This window comes from Callithrix jacchus, chromosome 12 (genome assembly GCF_049354715.1).
Source record: "Callithrix jacchus isolate 240 chromosome 12, calJac240_pri, whole genome shotgun sequence".
In the NCBI taxonomy this organism is placed as follows: Eukaryota; Metazoa; Chordata; class Mammalia; order Primates; family Cebidae; genus Callithrix; species Callithrix jacchus.
The window spans coordinates 117,250,811-117,272,093 of record NC_133513.1 but is presented as its reverse complement, the minus strand read 5'-3'; the positions used below and the strand labels follow the sequence as shown (position 1 = coordinate 117,272,093).

At 45.9% G+C, this 21,283-nt stretch overlaps 1 protein-coding gene across 2 annotated transcripts in view; it reads left to right on the top strand.

Annotated features, from left to right (window-relative positions):
- The window catches only part of CPXM2 (carboxypeptidase X, M14 family member 2), a 254,732-nt gene that overhangs the window by 103,963 nt on the left and 129,486 nt on the right, over positions 1–21,283 (top strand). For both annotated transcript variants that reach the window (XM_078344084.1, XM_035269392.3), the window contains exon 2: positions 9,352–9,450. In XM_078344084.1, the coding sequence (XP_078200210.1) occupies positions 9,375–9,450 (76 nt within the window). In that variant the 5' untranslated portion in view covers positions 9,352–9,374. The remainder of the gene's footprint in view (positions 1–9,351; positions 9,451–21,283) is intronic.

Sequence of the window (21,283 nt, the reverse complement as noted above, 5' to 3'; positions counted from 1 at the left end):
AGCTGGGAACTCTGGGAAAGTGATCGCAGTTGTGCTGAGGGTTGCACAGAATTGTGGGGTGTTAAGCAAACAAATAAGCTGGGGGAGCTCACTGAATTTGGGGGGCTGGGGCAATGCTTCCCCGGAAAGGTGACGTTTAAGACCTGACAAGTCAGTCAGCTTTATTGTCCTGGGGACTCCTGCATGTCATTCCTGAGGTAGGTAGGTTTCTTTTCCTACAGAAAACAGCTCAGAAAGTCACAGCCTGGCTCGAGCAGTGTCCACAGACGAATACGTCTGTAGACTCAGGGGTTACATGGGAGGTGACTCTCTTTAGGCCTTGGAGAAAAACCTCTTGCCACCCTCGGAATGGGGTCTCTGGAGGAGAAATCAGAACGCAACCTGAATTTGCAAGAAAAAGCTTGTTTGCTTTCGGAAGGCCATCTTGCAGGTGGAGACAGGCCATGGGGGAGCCTGTTTATTCGGCACCTAGCCTCTGCTCCAGCAGGAAATATTGCCAAGCTCAGGGTGGTCCTGGTACCCACCGGGATCTCCAAGCCCCAGACTGAAAACAGGTCTTCGGAACAGAGATTTGGGTCAGAGGCCTGTTGGGGCAGCTGCCTCTGGGCCTGCTACCATGTCAGGCTTGTTTCTAATGAATTCTGTGGGGCTTTTTGAGAGCTCTCCCCAACCATGGCAAGACAAGTGTGACATTTATCTCGTATTTTTTTTTTTTTTTTGAGACGGAGTTTCGTTCTTGTGACCCAGGCTGGAGTGCAATGGCGCAATCTCGGCTCACCACAACCTCCGCCTCCTGGGTTCAGGCAATTCTCCTGCCTCAGCCTCCCGAGTAGCTGGGATTACAGGCACGCGCCACCATGGCCAGCTAATTTTTTGTATTTTTAGTAGAGACGGGGTTTCACCATGTTGACCAGGATGGTCTCGATCTCCTGACCTCATGATCCACCTGCCTAAGCCTCCCAAAGTGCTGGGATTACAGGCTTGAGCCACCTCGCCCGGCCTTTATGTCGTATTTTTAACTCCTGTCCTTTTTTATTTCGGTGTTTGCTCAACAGAATCCTCTGCCCTGGACCAAAGTGGGAAGACTGATTTAAGTGTGAACTTGATTAGGGGGGTCATCGTCAGTTTTGTGCGGTTCAGCTACGCTAGGAGAAAATTATTGTTTTCCACTTTGAGTAGCAGCTTGATCTGTATGCTGCTCATGGTGTAATAGAAGCACTTATCTCCGCACTGGGTTGTTTTGGAATATCTTAGGAAGGCGCTTACAGAGGAAGGAACATTGGACTGTGGCCTGGAGTGTTTAATGCAAACTTCTGTACTTCGCTTCACTGGATAGATGATGCAATGCTGTGTGCCAGGCACTGAGGTGGGAGTGAGGGGCTCAATTTAGAGATGCATAAGTATAAAAGCATATATAACTAATTAAAAGTCTATATGTGCTTTATCTTTGCAGATGATAAAATATTTTTGGCAGGCCCGAGGAGGGAGCCCTCTCTTCACCATGTAGGAGGGTTTATACAAGGAGCCAAGGGCACTGGGGATTTGATCTTGGTGTGGGTTCTGGCTTCGACCTTTGGCTGTTCTTTCATGCCACCACAGAAATGCTCAATGGGTGTCACATGCTAACATTCATGGAGATTCTTGGAGAACTGAACCCTTTGGCTAATTGAGAGTGTTGCATTTTCCATGAGTGGCTGACAGATATCCAGAGAAGTAGAGCCCTAATATGCTAAAGAGGATGGAATCTTTAAAAACATTTATTTAAGTTTTTATTTTGAAATGATTATAAACTCAAAGGAAATTGCAAAAAGCACAGTGAGGCCACATGTACCCTTTATCCAGCTCCCCCCAATGACAACCTCTTAGATGATTTTAGTACAAGATATTTCAGCCTTGGAAGGATTGATGTTTTGGGCCAGCTGTGTGTTTGTGTGTGTGTGTGTGTGTGTGTGTGTGTGTGTGTGTGTGTGCTTGAGCCAACAGAGGTGGAAGGGGGCTGCCCTCCTGTGCATCGTAGGATGTTTAGCAGTGTCCCTGGCCTTGAAATTGGATGCCAGTAGCTCCCTCCCCCCAGTTGTCACAACCAAAAATGTCTCCAGACGTTGCCAAATATCCCCAGGGGATTGGGAATCCATTCCCAATCACACTGTTGTATACAGTTTCAAAACCAGGAGGTTGACAGCGGTACGATACTGTTAACTAGATTGCACGCCTTATTCAGATTCAACCAGTTCTTACATGCATTTGTGTGCGTGTTCTCTGCAGTTTTATCCCACGCACAGGTTTGTGGCACCGCCACCACTCTCAGGATATGGAATTGTAGAATCCTTTCCTTAGGTTGCAGTAGGATTTTGGTACTGTACAATTTCTGAGGTCCTCATTGTGAACACTTGTCCATCCCAGAAGTTTAGAACTCTAAGGAACCTGAGTGGACCTTGAGCACAGATTCTTGCTCATTGCAAGATTCTAACAGTGAGCCACCCAGCCTCTGCTCACAGGCTTCCATGGATGGGCTCTCATCATTCAGTGAATTAAGAGTACTGATCGCTAGAGTGTTCTTCCTCTAATGGACTTGACAACGTTCTGCTCTCTAATTCCATTTATTTAGCTGCTTCAAACGGAATTTGACAGTTTCTAGATCCCTGCAGTTGGAATGATTTGAGGCCGTGGGAGTGAATCTCAAGCCCTCATTTCTCATTATTCCAGAGTTAAGAATAACATAAGGGGCCACATTTTGCACATACAAGTAGATTTGAGGGTATCTTACTTTGCATGCCATCTTCAAATTGATGACCCTGGTTTGCAGCCATATTCCTTTTAAAGAATAAAATAGAACAGAAAAATACACCATAATTAAAGAATTTACCCTTTTCCTCCCACTTGGCAGTAGCAATCAAATCAAATAATCAATTGAACTATTGATTTGAATGACGGATATGAAGTTTTTTAAAAATTTCTCTCTTCGTTGCACATTTGGTTAGAAGTAGGCTTGGATATGTAGCCTTTAAATTTGAGTTTCTGCTTGGTCCTTTGTTCATAATTCTCTTCATGTGCGGGTGAGAATGTGTCCCTGTTTGAATGTGACCAAACCCGAATCACCGCCATAGTCTTGAGCCCGTGGAATTTGCAGAGGGGGCAGCGAGTCACGCTTGTTTGTGTGTCTGTGTTCAGAATCATTGAGTTTGCATTTTGTACTCTGCTGTGCCCCAGTTGCAGGGGGAAATAACCGAAGAGTTGTTCTTTGAGCACATTTGGTTGTAAACAAAGCCTTTTCTGTTGTGTGTGCTGTAGGCCACTTGGTGAAAAGGGCTTCACATTTAAGCTTTCCTTCTCTTTTCAGGGTGTTTTGCTGCATTTGGCTTTTGGATGGAAATGTCTTCTCCTGGGCAAAATGGGAGTGTAAGGATTAGGAGACTGTGTTTGTAAATATTTCAATAAGTATTTTAAAAAGCAATCACAATGCCATTAGCATACCTGATCAATTAACAAGCCATTCTTAATGTCAAATTATATGCTTACTTTAACAGTTAAATTGAAAGTGTTTTGTCCAGGTAAACTCCCTACAAAATTCCAAGGGAGAGAACGTCATTTCCTGTATATTAGCAAGCAGCTTTCTAAGACACCACCTCTGTTTCCAAAATGCTTTCCAAAGTCAACTATTAATGCTGGCAAATTTCCTCTTGCCTGTGCCCAAGATTCCAGAAACCAGGGCGCATGCCTGGATAACAAAGGAGGACACTCCCACGTTGGGGAAGTTGGCCTGGTGGTTCTTAAACATAGCCACTGTGCTTTCTGTATGCCCCAAGTGTCCACGGCATCAAGGTACTCATGGTACCTTTAGTGTGGCAGCCTGGCCCTGGAGCCTTGATTTTTGAAGTGGGGGTTTTCTCTGGATGTCCCTGAGAGTCCAGGGAGCCTGAGCTCTCAGGCTTGGCATCTCCAGCAGTGGCTCTACCATTGCAGCTGCCACTCTGGGATCACAAAATCTAGGAAATTAGGGTTCTTTGGAATGGCCACTGGAAGTGTTGGTATCTACATCTGGCTGGCAGCCAGCTGGCTACTCGTTGGGCATCATAGGATGGTTGGCATGGCACAAAACGTCTTCAAATATTAATTTAAGTCTGATTTCACAGACTTGTATGGAATGCCTGGTTCATGCTAGGCACAGGTAGGTAAGTTTATTCAGGATTAAGAGAGAGCTGAGATCTCTGGTCCTCCCCTTCATGGGCATTTGTGACTTCTCCAAGCCTCAATTCCTCACTGTGGCGTGGGAGCAATTAATAACCCAAGCTTTTAGGGGAGGTGTGCAATTGGATGGGTCAATGCCCAGCCTCCCAGCCTTCCAGCCTCTGGAGGGGCAGCTCAAAGGCATCTCCCCTCCCCACCTCAGAGGCATCTCCCCCTGCCCAAGTCCCCAGCCAGGTCAAGTCCCTATTGAGTCCTGCCAGACAACACAGCCTGAGTTATGGTGTTTCCCCTTCATCTTTTCACCTGTGCTGCTTGAAATCTCCTCCCAGATTACAGCACTGTGCCCAAGGCCTTCTTGTCTCAGGCTCTGTTTCCAGGTGGACTCTAAAATGAGGCTGGCAGGTACCAATAGCTCCCTGCAGAGTGTCTACACATACCCACCTGCTGCTGTTACCAGGGTGTCTCTTTAAAGACAAAGGACTCTATTTTGTGGCAAGTCAGAAAGGCGGCTGCTGGCTGCACAAAGGGTGGGAGTGGGGGACCACAGGGCACTGCTAAGCTAGCCAAGTCCACTGTTCCTTATGCCCAGATCTGAGGCCAGGTCTTCTTTATGAAAGGCTGGCCCAGAGGAGGATGGACCTGACCCGGCAGGTTTCTCAGAGAAGACACAATGGAGAAAGAGAGAGAGAGAGAGAGAGAGAGAGATGGGCCGTGGGATTTTGATGGACTGTTTGATTGATTTTGGTCTAAGCTTGGTAAAAAGTTCTTAAGAGAGCTTCTTTGAGTACCTCTATATCCAGCCTACGGCCTCTTTACAGTTCTCATCGAGATCACTGAGATGGATGGAAGCCAGTACATCAGTCCACTGCTCAGCTCACCCTTTGGGACCACTGATCCCCTGGATTCTTGTTTCCTCTGGGAGTTTCCTGTCCTCAGAATTGGATAAGGGTACAGGCAGTTCCTCCCTGTGTCATGGCCTTTCCCTGCCAACATCGTACAGAGCAGGCATTTTTCACTGCTTTGGTTTAGATTTTCATGTTCATCTGTGAAGTTCTCCTGGCTCTCCCTGTGTGCGGGTTCCCAGCAGATCCTCCCAGCAGATCTGGTGTGTTTGTGGTGATTTAGCCTTGAGGCTGCAATTCTAGGGAGCCCCAGAGAACCTCTTTGGGCATTTCTTTTTCCTAATGTGGGTTCCTTAAGCAGAAGCAGGCAAGGACCTCAGAGCCCTGGGCCAGGTCCTTCACTATAGGAATGCAGAGCCTGTTGGACTGGAATTTCCTGGGGAAAATGCAAAATTGTAGCAAAGAATTTTTTTTTCTGCTTTTGGGGAGTTGCTACTGTAAGCTCTTTGTATAGTGAGGGGAAAAATAGTTCTTTATTAACCAAAAATTATATTTATCACTTTAGACCAGAATAGAACATGTGGCCCGCATTGGCAATTCAGTTTGCTACTTTTAAGGAATTCGGTTTTGTCACGCGGCCCAGATGGAGATGCTGGCTCCGTCCTGGCCGCTTCCTGCACAGTTTCCATTTTGCTTTCTTTCATCTGCATGGACCATATGCTGCCTTTCTTGTTATGAGGGAGGAAGGGGCTACGAAGGGGAGGCCTGTACGCTGTCCGTGAAGGGCTCGGATTTGGAGTCAGTCACCAGCTCTGTCTCCTCCAGGCTCTGTCTGTGACCTTGGGCAGCTCCCTTCTCCCCTCTGAGCATCTGTGTCCCCATCTATAAAGCAACGTCCGTAAGACCCTGTTAGAATCTATGTGAAATGCCTTGTAAATTTCAAACTGTGCTATGCATATTAGCTGTTATTCCTCTAGCAACTGGAATTGCTCTTTGTGGTGGGTGAGAAGGTGGAGGCCTGGCTCAGTGAGGCTGCAGGCCAGGGGCAGGCCAGGTGCAGGTCAGGGGCAGGCCAGGTGCAGGCCAGGGGCAGGCCAGGTGCAGGCCAGGGGCAGGCCAGGGGCAGGCCAGGGGTAGGCCAGAGGCAGGTCAGGGGCAGGCCAGGGGCAGACCATGGGCAGGCCAGGGGCAGACCAGGGGCAGGCCAGGTGCAGGTCAGGGGCAGGCCAGGTGCAGGTCAGGGGCAGGCCAGGTGCAGGTCAGGGGCAGGCCAGATGCAGGTCAGGGGCAGGCCAGGTGCAGGCCAGGGGCAGGCCAGGGCAGCCCTAAGCGCTTCAGGCAGCGTATTTGTTTCCTGCTGGTAGTTTCCCTGTGGCAGGTACTGTTGCCTTCTCCTTTCACTGATGAGGGAACTGAAGCATAGAGAGGTGACGAGGTCTTTCCAGGATACACCTGGGGGGTGCAGGGGCATATGTGACAGCACCCCAGACTGGAACCAGGCCCTCAGGCCTGTGCTTCCAACTGCCAGCTGCTTCCTCCCCAGCAAAGGCGCTGGGCCCCCGCCTGCCGTTTCAGCCCCATCAGCCACTCCCTTCAGGGATTCTGTTCCCACATGTCGATCCCACTCCCCATTCCCCTGCCAGAGGAGTCACACTCCCAGTGTAGCAGGACCTTTGCCTGGCATGCAGACTTTCACTGGAGTCCCAGAGCTGAGCAGAGCCGTTTTCTCATAGGTCTGAATCTGCCTGGGCCTGGGGTATCTAGGCCATGGTGTTGTGGTATGGGGGCTGGCAGGGCCATGGTGTAGGGTCTGCCCAAGCCATGGTATTGAGGGCTACCCAGGCAGTGGTGCAGGGACTGCCTGGGACATGGCATATTGTTGGCAGGGGGTTGCCTAAGCTGTGGTATTAGAAGCTGCCTGGGCCATTGTGTTGTGATGTGGGGGCTGCCCAGTCAGTGGTGTTGGCAGCTGCCCAGGCCGTGGTGTTGAGGGCTGCCTGGCTCCTACTCTCCCTCCCTGTCCCATGGAGGCCCCAGGGATGTGGCCCTGGGTGAGGAAGCCTGCTGTGAACACCATCTTCTGGGGTAGGCTGGAAGAGGGTGTTATTTTCTAGAACTTTGGCTTTTTTCTCACATATTTTGTGAAACTTTTTTTCTTTCTTTTCTGAAAACATCCTATGTTTCCGCAAAATCCAACTCAGCCTTATCAAAAGTTATACTCCTGATTTTGTGGCCCCACTGAGGCCTTTCTTCCATGGTTTTCCCACCAGCCAGCTGGGATGCTCCCGCCCACAGAAGCAGGACACAGACCAGGCCGAGGCAGCATCAGGCAGAGATGTGGGTCCAGCTCTGACTCACCTGCCTCCTCTGGCCTTTAGGGAAGTTTCAGTTAATTGGCTTCTAGACGCTAATGGGGCACCTAATTACTTTTATTTTCTTTCAGCTTACATGAAAATGAAAGATACTTCCAGCAGGCCCCATCCAAGAATATAACAAAAAGGGGGTTTCCTTGGGTGGGCCCAAGGTACTACTTGACTTTCTTGAAGATTTAAGGTTTTCTTTTTTTTTTTTTTGAGATGGAGTTTCGCTGTTGTTACCCAGACTGGAGTGCAATGGTACGATCTCGGCTCACCACAAACTCCGCCTTCTGGGTTCAAGCAATTCTCCTGCCTCAGCCTCCCGAATAGTTGGAACTATAGGCATGCTCCACCATGCCCAGCTAATTTTTGTATTTTTAGTAGAGATGGGGTTTCATGTTGTTGACCAGGATGGTCTCGATCTCTTGACCTCATGATCCACCCGCCTCAGCCTCCCAAAGTGCTGGGATTATAGGCATGAGCCACCGCGCCTGGCCAAGGTTTTCTTAATAAGATTTCTTTTAGGGGATGGCTGTAGAATAGTCAGAAGTGATTTCATTATTGGCAGAATCCACCAGCTCGTGGTGGTATTTCAACTGGCTTTTAAAGTTCAAGCTACGTTTCTCTCTCTGCAGACCTGTCCCGCCTCTTGTTTCTGTTTGGTCACTCACTGACTGATTCATTTGTTCATTCATGCATTCATTCATTCGTCACAGCCTCCTATGTCCCAGACTCTGGAGACAGAGCAGTGAGCCAAGCCAGATGTTGTCCCTGTCCTCATCAACAGACACGTCCCATTACCACTGGGATGCTGCCACTCAGGACAGGTGCAGAGCTGTGGTGAGGCTGCCAGTGCCCTGCCCAGGTCTTCTTTACCCACAGGGACACACAGCCCGCAGGTACCAGGAGTCTCCACTGCAGGTAGCTCACACCTGCTTCCACCTCTGCAGAAGGGCCCTTGGAAGGCTACATCTCCCACTCTCAGGCTGATCAGGCTGTAGCCAGAGGCCAACTGCAGTAGAAATGACAGCTCCTTTTCCTAAGTCGGGACAACCTTGTGTGCAATTGCTCCTCCAGTGCTCCTGTGGGATGGGATGAGCCTGACTCTGGCTGAGATCACAGCCTTGCTTAGCTCCTTTCCTCCCCTTCTCCCTCAATACATCTTGTGCATCTAAACCTAGGCTCTGCCTAGAGGCAACCTGACCTGAAACAGGTGCTATCAATATCCATCAAGGTGGATTTGATTTAGTGGGGAGGTCAGGAAAGCCAGTTTAAGGAGACTATGCCAGAGCTGAGATTTGCAGGATCAGTAGGAGCTAATTAGCTTGAAAGTGAAGGGAGTGGCACTTCAGGAGGAGGAGCAACGTAGCACAAAGTTCTGGTGGGAAAGAAGCATGAACTGAAGGCTGAACGGAAGCCAGTGTTGCTGGAGCATGGAGAGGGCCTGCAGCGTGAGAAGGAGCCGAGGGGCCAGCAGCAGCCTGGCAGACAGGTGGCGCAGGCTATGCCAAGGAGGCTCCCCAAAGAGGGGCAGCATCCTTACCCACAGGTACCAAGCCAGGGCCTGGGAGAGAGTTAGATGGGAGAAGCCCAGCAGGGTGGAAAATGCTAGCTCTGGGGTCACAAGTCTGAGGCTCCACTTCCAGTTCTAGAAACTACAAATGATGTCTCTGGGCCTCAGTGAGGGTCAAATATACTACCCCAAAGCATCCTTCAGTCTTATAATAGTAAGAACCTGCAGGTGAACATTGTTTTTATTAGGAGTGTTTATTTTCCTGGGTGTTTCTAATAACACCCTTCCTTTCCTTTAACCAGAGACCCGTTAAAGTCCAAGACACCATCTTTAGGGACAGGGGAGCAGAAGGGGAGATGGCTGCTGTGCAGGAGAGGACAGTCAAGCTCTTAGCATCCTGAACCAGCCCTGACATATGTGAAAGTAAAGGCATCTCTCTCTCCCCTTTTAGGTAAAAACAGTAACAAAAAAGGCATGAAAACCAGGGGCTCCGAGAAGGCTGCCAGTGATGATCACCGTGTCCGTGTGGCCCATGAAGATGTCAGAGAGAGTAAGTGAGGCTCTTGGAGAGCCCTACCCCTGTCCTAGCCCCTGTTCAGGGAGGGTGGGCGAGTGCAGGCCCCTGGTGCAGCAGCCAGACTACAGATTCCCTGAGTGTGGGGCTGCCTGGGGCCTGCTGTCTATTCCGATGCATGGTGCGGGGGCGAGGACATCCACCGCAGCTTCTGTGCTGCATTCACACTTGTGCACTGCCTCACAACTCACAGCCAGATTTTCCCAATTGATTCAACTGAAGTCGGTTTTGAATTTCCTGAAGCCCTTGGTTGCTTTTCCCACCTCCCTCTCCTCAAAGACAACCTCATTTCCTTTCTTGTGGGACCTCTTAGCTGCCCATGGCCTTGGGTGTGTATTTCTTATCGCCCAACCTGACCCAGGAGCCTCTAGGGTCAGAGATCAAATCTACCTGCAAAATATGCAGTGCTAGGCTGGCATCTCACAGTCACGTGAATATAGCGCACCTTTACTCACCTTGGAACGTTCACAGATGTTTGTTTCAGACTCATGAACAATCTCTGGCCCGAGAGCTGTAACTATTACTATTGGCCACTCCCATTATTATTATTGTATCATTATTATTCTAAACTGTGGTAACCAGGATCACATTTCTTCTAAAATTAGTAATAATAGCTATTTATTAAGCACTTCCGTGGTGACCAGGCACTTGGCTGAGTATTTGACACCCCCTAGTGCCCCTCTGACTATTAAGGATATTGTTTTTATCATTATTATCCATATTTTACAGATTAGGAAAATGAGACATAATTTACCGAGGGTTATGCAGCCTCTACGTGGTAAAACGGGGATTTGAACCCAAGATTTTCCGATTCTAGACTTTTTGCTTAGCAGTATACTGCTTAAAATAAACAATGCATTTCACAACTTCGCATTCACAGAGGCAGGACGTATTTTCAGCTGCCATGTGGGTCCGTGAGCCACGTTACAGAGTGGATTGTCGTAGATGGAAGTACATGTTTCCTTAGGCACAATGTAATGGTTTGGCACAGCGTTTCTAACCAAGAACTCGCCATCAAAGCAATCGTGGAGATGACTAATAGTGCATCCTCAAGTGAAGACAGAAGTCAACAACAATGAAATGCAAAGCATGTTCCTTCTTAAAGTGGGCAGGCACGCACTCCACCCATTGCCCATGGAGAGGACTCGCTGGACCGGGGGCGTGCGTTCTGCGCAGTGCACGCCGGAGCTGTGTTTCTGCTGGTTGACCGTGACAGTGTTGTCCTTTGGGGTCTTCTCTAAATGGGGGGTAATAGGACTCCTCATCTTGAGTGGGTCTTGGACATTTTGTGCCTAAGCAGGCTGATAAAACACCAGCTGTTTCTTCAGGATTACAAATGCCACACGGCTGACGTGGCTTTGAAAGCTGGCCTCGCCTCCCTGGGTCTTGCTGCCGTCAGATCGAATCCTGGTACTTCTTCAGTGCCTTGTTAATGTTTAAGTGCTTTAAAACACATTTTGCTCAGATTGTTTTTAGTAGCTTCAGCAGAAGGGTTGGTTTGGATTATCTTAGTTCTCTATTACCAGAACTGGACGTTCTTAAAATTCTGGGGAGACATTTTCAGAAAGATTTTTGAAGACTCCGTTATAAACACACACACACACACACACACACACACACACACACCCCTACACCTGAATTTGCCTCCTTTTATGCCATGGGTACACCCCTCCCCACTGGCCCACCCAGGATTGCTCCCCAGGCCTTGGCCTCAAAACTCTGTCAGGTTGGGATTACTGGTCTCACAGGCAGTCATTAGGGCTCTGGTTCATTGAATGCCCTAAATGTGATTTTAGCCTATGCAACTTTTTTTACTGAAAAAAAAAAAAGGAGGGGTCAAGGATAACCTTGGAGGGGAAAAGCAGCTGGGAGATCTCTGGTGGCCATGGAGGAGGGCACATGTGGCAGGGTGGCATGGCTGTTAGGAACACAGGCCTAGAGTCAGGCACCTGAGCAAGCAAGGTGCAGAACTGGGCATTCTCAGAACCCTCCTCTCAGCGTCTCCTCGGGTTGCACTGGGGCCTTGAGGGCAATGTGGCAGAATGTTGCGGTGGTACACGTGACAGCTACATTTTGTTCAAGGTGGCGGGCAGAGCGGATGTCAGCCACTTCATTTGCAATGTGGTGGGCAGTCCAGACAACGTTAACCACATTGAGTTATGAGGATGGAAGGGATTAAAAGGCTCATCTCAGATGTGGAAGTCACCCTTAGGCAACTTTGGCTTTTGAGAAAGAGAGCATGTACATGGCTGTCACTGATTAAAGAGTAGTGTCAGCTGTGGCAAGTATCCAAATACATTTTAGATGTTGTTTTGTAAAACTTTAAGAAGTTAGTTGAGTCATCGTTCTAACAAATTCTTCACCTCTTCTCATGTCCACACCCTTTGCTGTGTGACTCTTTAGTTCCTTTTACCAAAGCTGGAAGTCCCTTGGCTTCGGGCTGGTCCGTGAGCCTTGTTTAGGCTAATAGATCAAGGTGAAGGTGTCATGTCAGTTCTGAGCCCATGCTTTGGTTGTTTCCATTTGCCTCTGGGGCCTCTTGCATCTCCACAAGAAGAGTGTGCATACCTAGACTACTGGTCCTAGGAGGCTGAGCAATGAGTGGAACAGATGTGGGTCCACCCAGCAACCCAGAGCTACTCAGCTGAACTCAACTGACCTACACACACCTGAAAGTAAATGCTAATTGTGTGCCATTAAGAGTTTGGTGTTGTTTGTTATATAGCAGTAGCTGACCAATACAATGAAGATGAAGAATGACTTTGTCTTTTCCAGGGATGCATGGCATTCCGTAATATAACCACCTCATAATAGGCATTTATGTTCTTTTCAATTTTTTGCTACTATAAACAGCTTTTGTTGCAATGAAATTATCTTATGCCGTGTTATTTACCGTGCATTAATTGCAGAATTATTCTTCTTGGCAATTCCTGTTATAATTTGACCATTTCTGGCCTCTGCTTCCTTTTTTTCCAGCCAGAAGAGGGCTTGTTTTTTACATATGTCCTGAGCTTTAAGCCTCTGCTTACATGTTCTCTCTATAGGGAATTGGACAAGCATCAAAGTTAGGGACTGAGAGGACAGCTTTGCGATCAGACTTACACTTGAGACTCTGGAAAAGTTACTGACTTCTGGCTGCCAAACTCTGGACAAGTTACCAACTTCTGTAGGAATCAGGTTCCTCTTCTGTGAAGTGGGAATAATATTCCCCTCATAGGCATATTGTGTAGATTAAATAATGTCTGCACAGTGTAGCATCCATAGCACACAGTAACCTCTCAGCAAACATTAGCTATGATTTTAATTACCATCTTGAGATTTTTTTTTTTGCATACCTTAGAACACAGGCTGGCAAACTTCTTTAAAGGATCAGATTGTAAAAATATTTCATGCTTTAGTAGCTGAGAGGCAAAATCAAGGATATTACATAAGTGCTTATATAATAATTTCAAATGTAACCCTTAAAATATTTACAATTTATTCTTATTTCACAGATCATACAAAAACAGGGGGTGGGCTGTATTTGACCTTTACATGGGCTGTGGTTTGCCAACCCCTGCCTTAAAAGTTCAGTGCTCTGCAAATCCCACTTCCAGGAAGCCTCCTCTGATCACCTCTCTGTTTCCTGTGCTTCTTCCTCGTGGTCCTGGTTCCCTCTTTCTCGTATCACGGTGATTCCTGTGCACAGCTCTCTGGTTCTGAAAGCCTGTGAATGCTTATGAGCAGGGGCCCTGCCTGATTCATCTCTGGGTAGTCCCAGTGTTGGTAGCAGCACTTGACAATGGCAAACCCGTTTGTTGAGTACCCACATTGGCAGAGCCAGCATCATGGTGCTCTACAATGCTCAGATGGGTTCTCTATGACCCAGAATAGCAGCTGGCTCTTTCAAGGAAGTGGTCTTTGATTAGCAAGATCTGTAGAAAAGAAACATAATCAGCCAGGTGCAGTGGCTCATGCCTGTAATCCCAGCACTTTGGGAGGCTAAGCCTGGCGGATCACCTGAGGTCAGGAGTTAGAGACCAGCCTGGCCAACATGGTAAAACCCTGTCTCTACTAAAAATAAAAAAATTAGCCGGGCATAGTGGCACACACTTGCAATCCCAGTTTCTTGGGAGGCTGAGGCAGGAGAATCACTTGAACCCGGGAGGCGGAGGTTACAGTGAGCTGAGATCATGCCATTGCACTCCCACCTGGGTGACGGAGTGGGACTCCATCTTACAAAAAAGAACAAAAAAAGAATGATGTCTTACCAAGATGGAAGTAGAATGGTTTCTTTGTTAGATGTTGGTGAATGTAACATGGCTTGATGCATCTCCCTCATGCCTTGGCTGGATGAGATTTGAGGCTTCAGTCAGGCACCGTACTTGGGGATTGGCCAGGGTAATGTATATTTGTGTGTGTTTTAAGCTTGAGGGTTTTTTACCGCATCACAGTTTGGCTTTTCATACAAGCTCTTCTTATAAACCTCTTCTCTTCATGCATAACCAGACAGTTCCCTGGGGCTAAGTTGGGTCTTTCTCATTGGCATCTGGCACAGCTGGTGAGGGTGATGGGGCTATTCCCAGACCCCTGGTTCTGGAGGATTTTACTGACATAGTAGACATGATAAACTGCCACATCTGTATTTCAGACTCCTGTGGGAGTGACAGGGGAGGTGAGGGGCCAGAACTGGGACACAGTCACACCCCTCTTGACAGACTGTGGTTAGGAAGCCCAAGAAATGTGGGCACTGGGAAACCAAAGGTACCCCAACTCCTTGCTATCTTCCACTTTCTGCTCCATAAACAATAACATGCCTACAAAGCTATTCTTTAGTCTCTAAAATGAAACATGTGCCTTTGAAGGATTTTATAGCATTCCTTTACAATGTGGAGAGTTTTATTTTGTTCTTCCAATGATGGTTTTGTGGCAGGGCCTTCACTGGGTTTGATTAGGGGTTCTGGGCTGGCTGCAGCCTATACGAGACATGTTTGTAAACTGAGTGTGTTCATGAACACCACATGAGCAGTGTGGCCAGTCTGCAGCTCTAGGCTTCAGAAACCTTGATCTGAAACCAGAGCCAACAGGGGACTTACCAGCCTAGAAATACTTCCCAGAGAAAGGTTTAGGGGACAGAACTCTGATGTGCTAGTTAGCACCCATGGGTGGCATGTGATTTCCTTCATTTTTATCAGCTACATGACCCCAAGTGTGGTTCTTACTAAGTACACACTGGTGCATTAACAGGGGAGACATTTTAGGGCTGTACCTCCTTTGAATCTCCATGACAAAGGCTAGTACATGTGCTTCTGTTGCTCTTGGGGAATTTGTTCTTGGCATAATGTGACCTATCTTGTTTCCTTCTTCTCAAAGCTTCTCTGATGAACTCTTTATTCTGCATTACTTACATTGGGATGGATTTAACAGAAAACCAAAGATGCCATGTTATGCCCTAAAACTTTACAAAAAAATTGGCATTTAAACCACTTGTGGTGGAAGTCATTCTTGTGGTGAAAGTAGATTTCTTTTCTGGCTTATTAAACATTTGACAATGAAAGCAGTAAACACATGCTATAAACTGATTACGTCCCCACAACGTTTTATGTTGAAATGGTAATTTACAAGGTGATGGTATTTGGGGGTGGAACCTTGGTGTCTGTGTAGGGGGAGTGAATAGAGCATGAGGGTGGAATTCTCATGAGTGGGATTAGTGCTCTTATAAAAGAGATGCCCAAGAGCTCCTTACCTTTTCCTCCATGTTAGGATGCAGGGAGAAGATAGCCACTGTCTATGAACTAGGCCCTCATCAGACACTGAATCTGTTGGTGCCTTGATCTTGGACTTCTCAGCTTTCAGAAATGTGAAAAATAAGTTGAGCACAGTGGCTCACTCCTATAATCCCTGCACTTTGGGAGGCCAAGGCAGGTGGATTGCCTGAGCTCAGTAGTTTGAGACCACCCTGGGCAACATGGTGAAACCCTCTCTACTAAAATACAAACAATTCGCCAGTCGTGGTGATGCATGCCTGAAGTCCCAGCCACTTGGGAGGCTGAGGCGTGAGAATCGCCTGAGGCGATGAGGTGGAGGTTGCAGTGAGCCGAGGTTGTGCCACTGCACTCGAGCTTGGGCTACAGAATGAGACTCTGTTTCAAAAAAAAAAAAAGAATTAATGAAAAAAAGAAATGTGAGAAATAAATTTCTGTTGTTTATAATCTGGTACAACAACTTGAGTAGACTAAGACAAGTACTAAGGACCAAATAAAAAGGTGATTGCTTCTTTACTATTTTGCAGTGCTACCTGTGTGTTGGATATCAAGTATCCATATATGCCTGGTTTTATTTTCAGGCTTACTGTTCTTTGTTATTAATTCATTTTTCTACCCATGCTTGAAATATCTCAATTTCTTAATTACTGTAGCTTTATAACAAATTTTGACATCTGGTAGAGCAGGACCCACTCTTCTTTAAATGTTTTGTTCTTTCTTGACCCATTATGTGTACTTGTAAACATACATGCACAAATTTCATCAGCTAGTCAAGTTCTACAAAAATGGTCTTGGAATTTTGATTTAGATTTGCATTGATTTTTTGAATCAATTTGGAAGAATGAACACATTTACAACATTGACTCTTCTAATCCATGAATATGGTATATCTCTCCACTTACTAGACCTTCTTTAATATCAATCATAAAAATTTATCTCTAGAGGTCTTATATGTCTTTTAATAGATTTATTCTTTGATGCTTTTGTTATTCTGTGATACTTTTAATTTCAATATTCTATTTATTGCTAGACTACAGGTATATAGTTAATTTTTGTATGTTGATTATTATATTCAGCATTCTTGTTAAACTCTTATTATGTATTGATATTTGAGTACAAAATCATAATGTATATGAAATAATGACAATTTTGTTTTTTCCTTTTCAATTCTTATACTTTTATTTATTTTTCTTTACTGTGTTGGCAATACCTCTGTTCACAAGGAATAGACCTTCCTTGTGGGTTTTAATTCTGCTTTTGCAGTTTTAGTTTTCTTGCTATTTTGCCTTATTTAAAATATTTTTCTGTTTATCCTTTTCTTTAGCATTCTTTTCTTTTATGGCAAGTAGAGGCCATGACTCTTGGATTAGGCATAGGATAAACAGTGTCTGGGTAAAATATTTTCCTAGCTATCACATCAAGTTACTTTCAAGGTCACATTATTTCTCCGAGTGTTTTGGATGGTGTGCATCCTTTAATGTTCTTTTGGTGGAATTTTTTGTTCTGCACAGACTGAACATTAGTGATCGTTCTTTATTTATTTTTGAATGAGTCAAGATTCAGCCAGATTTTCTCCAGGAGGGGCAGTCTAAGCCTTTACTCAGATCTATAAATGTTGACTAGCTCAAAATGCAGAACCTCGAATACAGAAGAGTTTCTGGTTTCTAGCAGCCTTTTGTCTTTTATATATTGTTGTTCTTCTGAGGTCTCAACTTCAGGCTTCCCTTCTACTCCCAGTCAGTAACCATTACTCCTGCTTCTCCTCAAAAATAACCACTATCAGATACAACTTTGCCTGTTTTGAACTTAATATTCATAAAATCATACATTGTATGCTCTTTTGGGTGACTTATTTTGCTCGCTATTGTGTTTATGAGATTTATCTGTGTTGTTGTATATAGTATGGTTCATTTATTTTTCTTGATTTATAGTATTCTAGTGCATGACTGTACTGCAGGTTATTTATTCATTTTCTTGCTGATGGGCATTTGGATTGTTTCCAGTTTTTGGCTATTACAAATGGTGCTGTTACGAACATTCTCAAATAAGTCTTGGTGTCTAGATGAGTGTATTTTCTGTTGAATGTGTATACCTGTAAGAATTGCTGGATCGTAGCGTTGGACTAAGTGCTGCTGGAGATTATTCCAAATTGTTTGTAGCAGTGAACACTTCTACCAGCAGTGAATGAAAGTTCTAGTTGCTTCACATACTCACCAGCATTGGATATTGTCAGTCTTTATTTTATTCATAGTGGTGAGTATATACTGACATCTCATTGTGGTCTTAATTTTCATTTTCCTGGTGACTAACCACTAATGCTTACTTACCATTAGGATAACCTCATTTGTGAATATGTGCTCAGTTCTTTTGCCTGTTGCTTTTCTTGTTGATTTATAGGAGGGTTTTTGTTTGTTTGCTTTTCTTGAAAATACAGTGGCTATGAGTCTTGTATCAGATACATGCATAGTGAATGTCTTTTCCCATTTCTTGGCTCACTTTTAACTCTAACAGAGGTGGCTTTTGAATAATAAATGCTCTCAAATTTAATATAAACCAATCATCAGTATTTTTTGTTGGGGTCAGTACTTTTTGCTTTGTGATGAGAATATTTTTTGCCCACCCCAAGGTCATGAAGATATTTTCATATTGTCTTCTAGTGACAAAGTTTCCTTTTATAGGAATATTTTCATTAAACTGATTTGATTTAGATAGAAACATTAAGGAAATAATAGTGCAGGTGGTACATGGATGTGGAAGAGTTCATGAAGATGATAATAAGCAAGTGCTTGAGGGTTAAGAAACGCTGTTTTGAATCAATAATGCCTTTTTTTCAGCCTTATAAGCAATGTATAAAGAACAGCGTTAGTTTTCCATGATGATGCAGACATAGGGATTATCAGTTATATTGGATCATAATGCAAATTCATTCATTTATTTGGAAACATTGGTTGGGCATTGGGAATTCAAGGATGAAAACTTGTCATTGCTGATCTAGAGGCTCACAGCCTGTTCAGGGAGACAGACTACACTACCAGGTAACAGTGTGGGCTTTTTCTTTCTTTTTTTTTTTTTATTGTGCTTTAGGTTCTGGGGTACATGTGCAGATCATGCAGGATTGTTGCATAGGTACACACATGGCAATGTGGTTTATTGCCTCCATTCCCCCCCGTCACCTACATCTAACATTTTTCCCCATGTTATCCTTCCCCAACCTCCCCACCCCCCACTGTCCTTCCCTTGCTCCCCCCAACAGACCCCAGTGTGTGATGCTCCCCTCCCTGTGTCCCTGTGTTCTCATTGTTCAACATCTGCCTGTGAATGAGAATATGTGGTGGTTGATTTTCTGTTCTTGCATCAGTTTGCTAAGAATGATGGTTTCCAGTTTCATCCATGCCTCTACAAAGTGCACAAACTCATCACTTTTTATAGCTGCATAGTATTCCATGATGTATATGTGCCACATTTTTCTTGTCCAGTCTATCGTCGGTGGGCATTTGGGTTGATTCCAGGTCTTTGCTATTGTAAACAGTGCCACAATGAACATACGTGTGCATGTGTCTTTATAATAGAAAAATTTATAATCCTTTGGGTATATACCCAGTAATGGGATTGCTGGTTCAAGTGGAATTTCTATTTCTAGGTCCTTGAGGAATCACCACACTGTCTTCCACAATGGTTGAACTGGTTTACACTCCCACCGACAGTATAAAAGTGTTCTTATTTCTCCACATCTTCTCCAGCATCTGTTGTATCCAGATTTTTTAATGATCGCCATTCTAACTGGCATGAGATGGTATCTCAATGTGGTTTTGATTTGCATTTCTCTAATAATCAGTGATGATCTGCATTTTTTTCATGTTTGTTGGCTTCATATATGTCTTCTTTTGAAAAGTGTCTGTTCACATCCTTCACCCACTTTTGGATGGGTTTGTCTATTTTTTTCTTGCAAATCTGTTTTAGTTCTTTTTCTAGGAGGTTAGGCTAAAGGCAGGAGTGGGTAGCCTGAGAGGGTTGAGTGCAGGGAAGAAGTCTTGGGAGACTTTTTTTTTTTTTTGAGGCGGAGTTTCTCTCTTGTTACCCAGGCTGGAGTGCAATGGTGCAATCTTGGCTCACCGCAACCTCCGCCTCCTGGGTTCAGGCAATTCTCCTGCCTCAGCCTCCTGAGTAGCTGGGATTACAGGCACGCGCCACCATGCCAAGCTAATTTTTTGTATTTTTAGTAGAGACGGGGTTTGACTATGTTGACCAGTATGGTCTTGATCTCTTGACCTCGTGATCCACCTGCCTCGGACTCCCAAAGTTCTGGGATTGCAGGCTTGAGCCACCGTGCTCGGCCGGAACCCAATTCCTTGAGAGTTTCCTCTGTTGGACTCACTGGGGCCTGGGAAAGAAAGTCTCAGAGCTTGCATAGCCTCACAGGTAAAAGACCTCAGCCAGGTTTGCAGGGACTCTCTTCTGAGACTAGTTGTCTCAGAACAATCACTTGGGAACTTCAGACCAGTGGTGTGTTCCTTTGGCATCCTATTGATCAGTTTCTGGGGAGGGGTTAGGGCACCTTTTCTTTAAGTTCCCTGGGAGATTCTGATGCTCAGTTGGTGTAAGAGCTGCTGTCTGGGGGAGCCCCGTGATGAGGGTCTGGAGGATCCTCTCTGCTGTGGTAGGTGTTAAAGAGCTTTCCAAGGACGACTACATAAGGCTGAGAATGGCTCAGAGATTTCCCAAGATCCAGAGAGAGGCCCTGCCCCTCTGGGAAGCCAGTGGTGCCTGAGAAAGGCAGAGAGCTACTGCAGACAGATCTTCAGTGCCCTGGGAAACTGCCTCCACACTTCACTGATCAAAGGGAACGTCAGGTTCAGAAAGACAAAGGGAAGAATTCTGTTAAGTCGAAGCTACTCCATTTATAGTCGACAATGAAAGCAAAAGTTCAGGAGGGCTGTGAGCTTGTTCCTGGCAGCGCCCACCATGTCTTGAGGCAATCAGAGCAGGCCTTGGACTCTGAGCTCTGCTCGTCCAGTGCAGGATGCCTGTCTTGGCTCTAGCTCTTTTCCTGGTGTGACCCCAGACACCACCAAGCAACTTCGTTTGTGTTACACTCTTGAGTTTTCAAGTCAGACAGAGGTGGTGTAAAGTTTGTGCTTGAGATTTTATAACTCAGACGCCTAATGGCTATTTAACCGTTTTTGGCATCCCTCAGTCTCAGCTTGTTCATGTGTAAAATCGAGTGACGATGTCCATCTCTGGCGGTCATTGTGCAGATTCAATGACAGGAGTCTCTAGCCAGTCTGGCTCTCAGTAGTTACCTGCAGGTTTGCCCTATTGCTCCCCAAATCACTACATTTTTAAAACAATTTTCATGACATGACTCATAAATGTCCCCCACCCTCTGGATAAATTTGGGATACTGAAGGTGGGGTGTTGGGGTCAATGCCAGATTCAGAATTCTTTTTTTTTTTTTTTGAGATGGAGTTTCGCTCTTGTTACCCAGGCTGGAGTGCAATGGTGTGATCTCGGCTCACCGCAACCTCCGCCTCCTGGGTTCAGGCAATTCTCCTGCCTCAGCCTCCCAAGTAGCTGGGATTACAGGCACACGCCACCATGCCCAGCTAATTTTTTGTATTTTTAGTAGAGACGGGGTTTCACCATGTTGACCAGGATGGTCTCGATCTCTTGACCTCGTGGTCCGCCCGCCTCGGCCTCCCAAAGTGCTGGGATTACACGCTTGAGCCACCGGGCCCAGCCCAGAATTCTTTCTTATATGCTATAGTCTGATTGTGCCCTGGAACTTCTGGACCACAAAGTCCATCATGATCTTAAATGCAATGGACATTTGCAATTTGTTCGAGAGTTGCTGTGCATGAACGGTGATGCTTAGGACGGTGAAGACGAATGAATCTGTGCCAGAGGGCGACTGTCGCTTTTGTAAAGTAGCTGCCATGCAGAGACTGCTAAGCAAGGGACAGATCTAAGGCAGTGCAAGTGTGGAGTGGGGTAGAATGAGGCAGGGGACCCCATGCTCACCTCCTGAGGAATAAAGGGTGGGACTAGGAGATGGCCCCCTGCTCAGT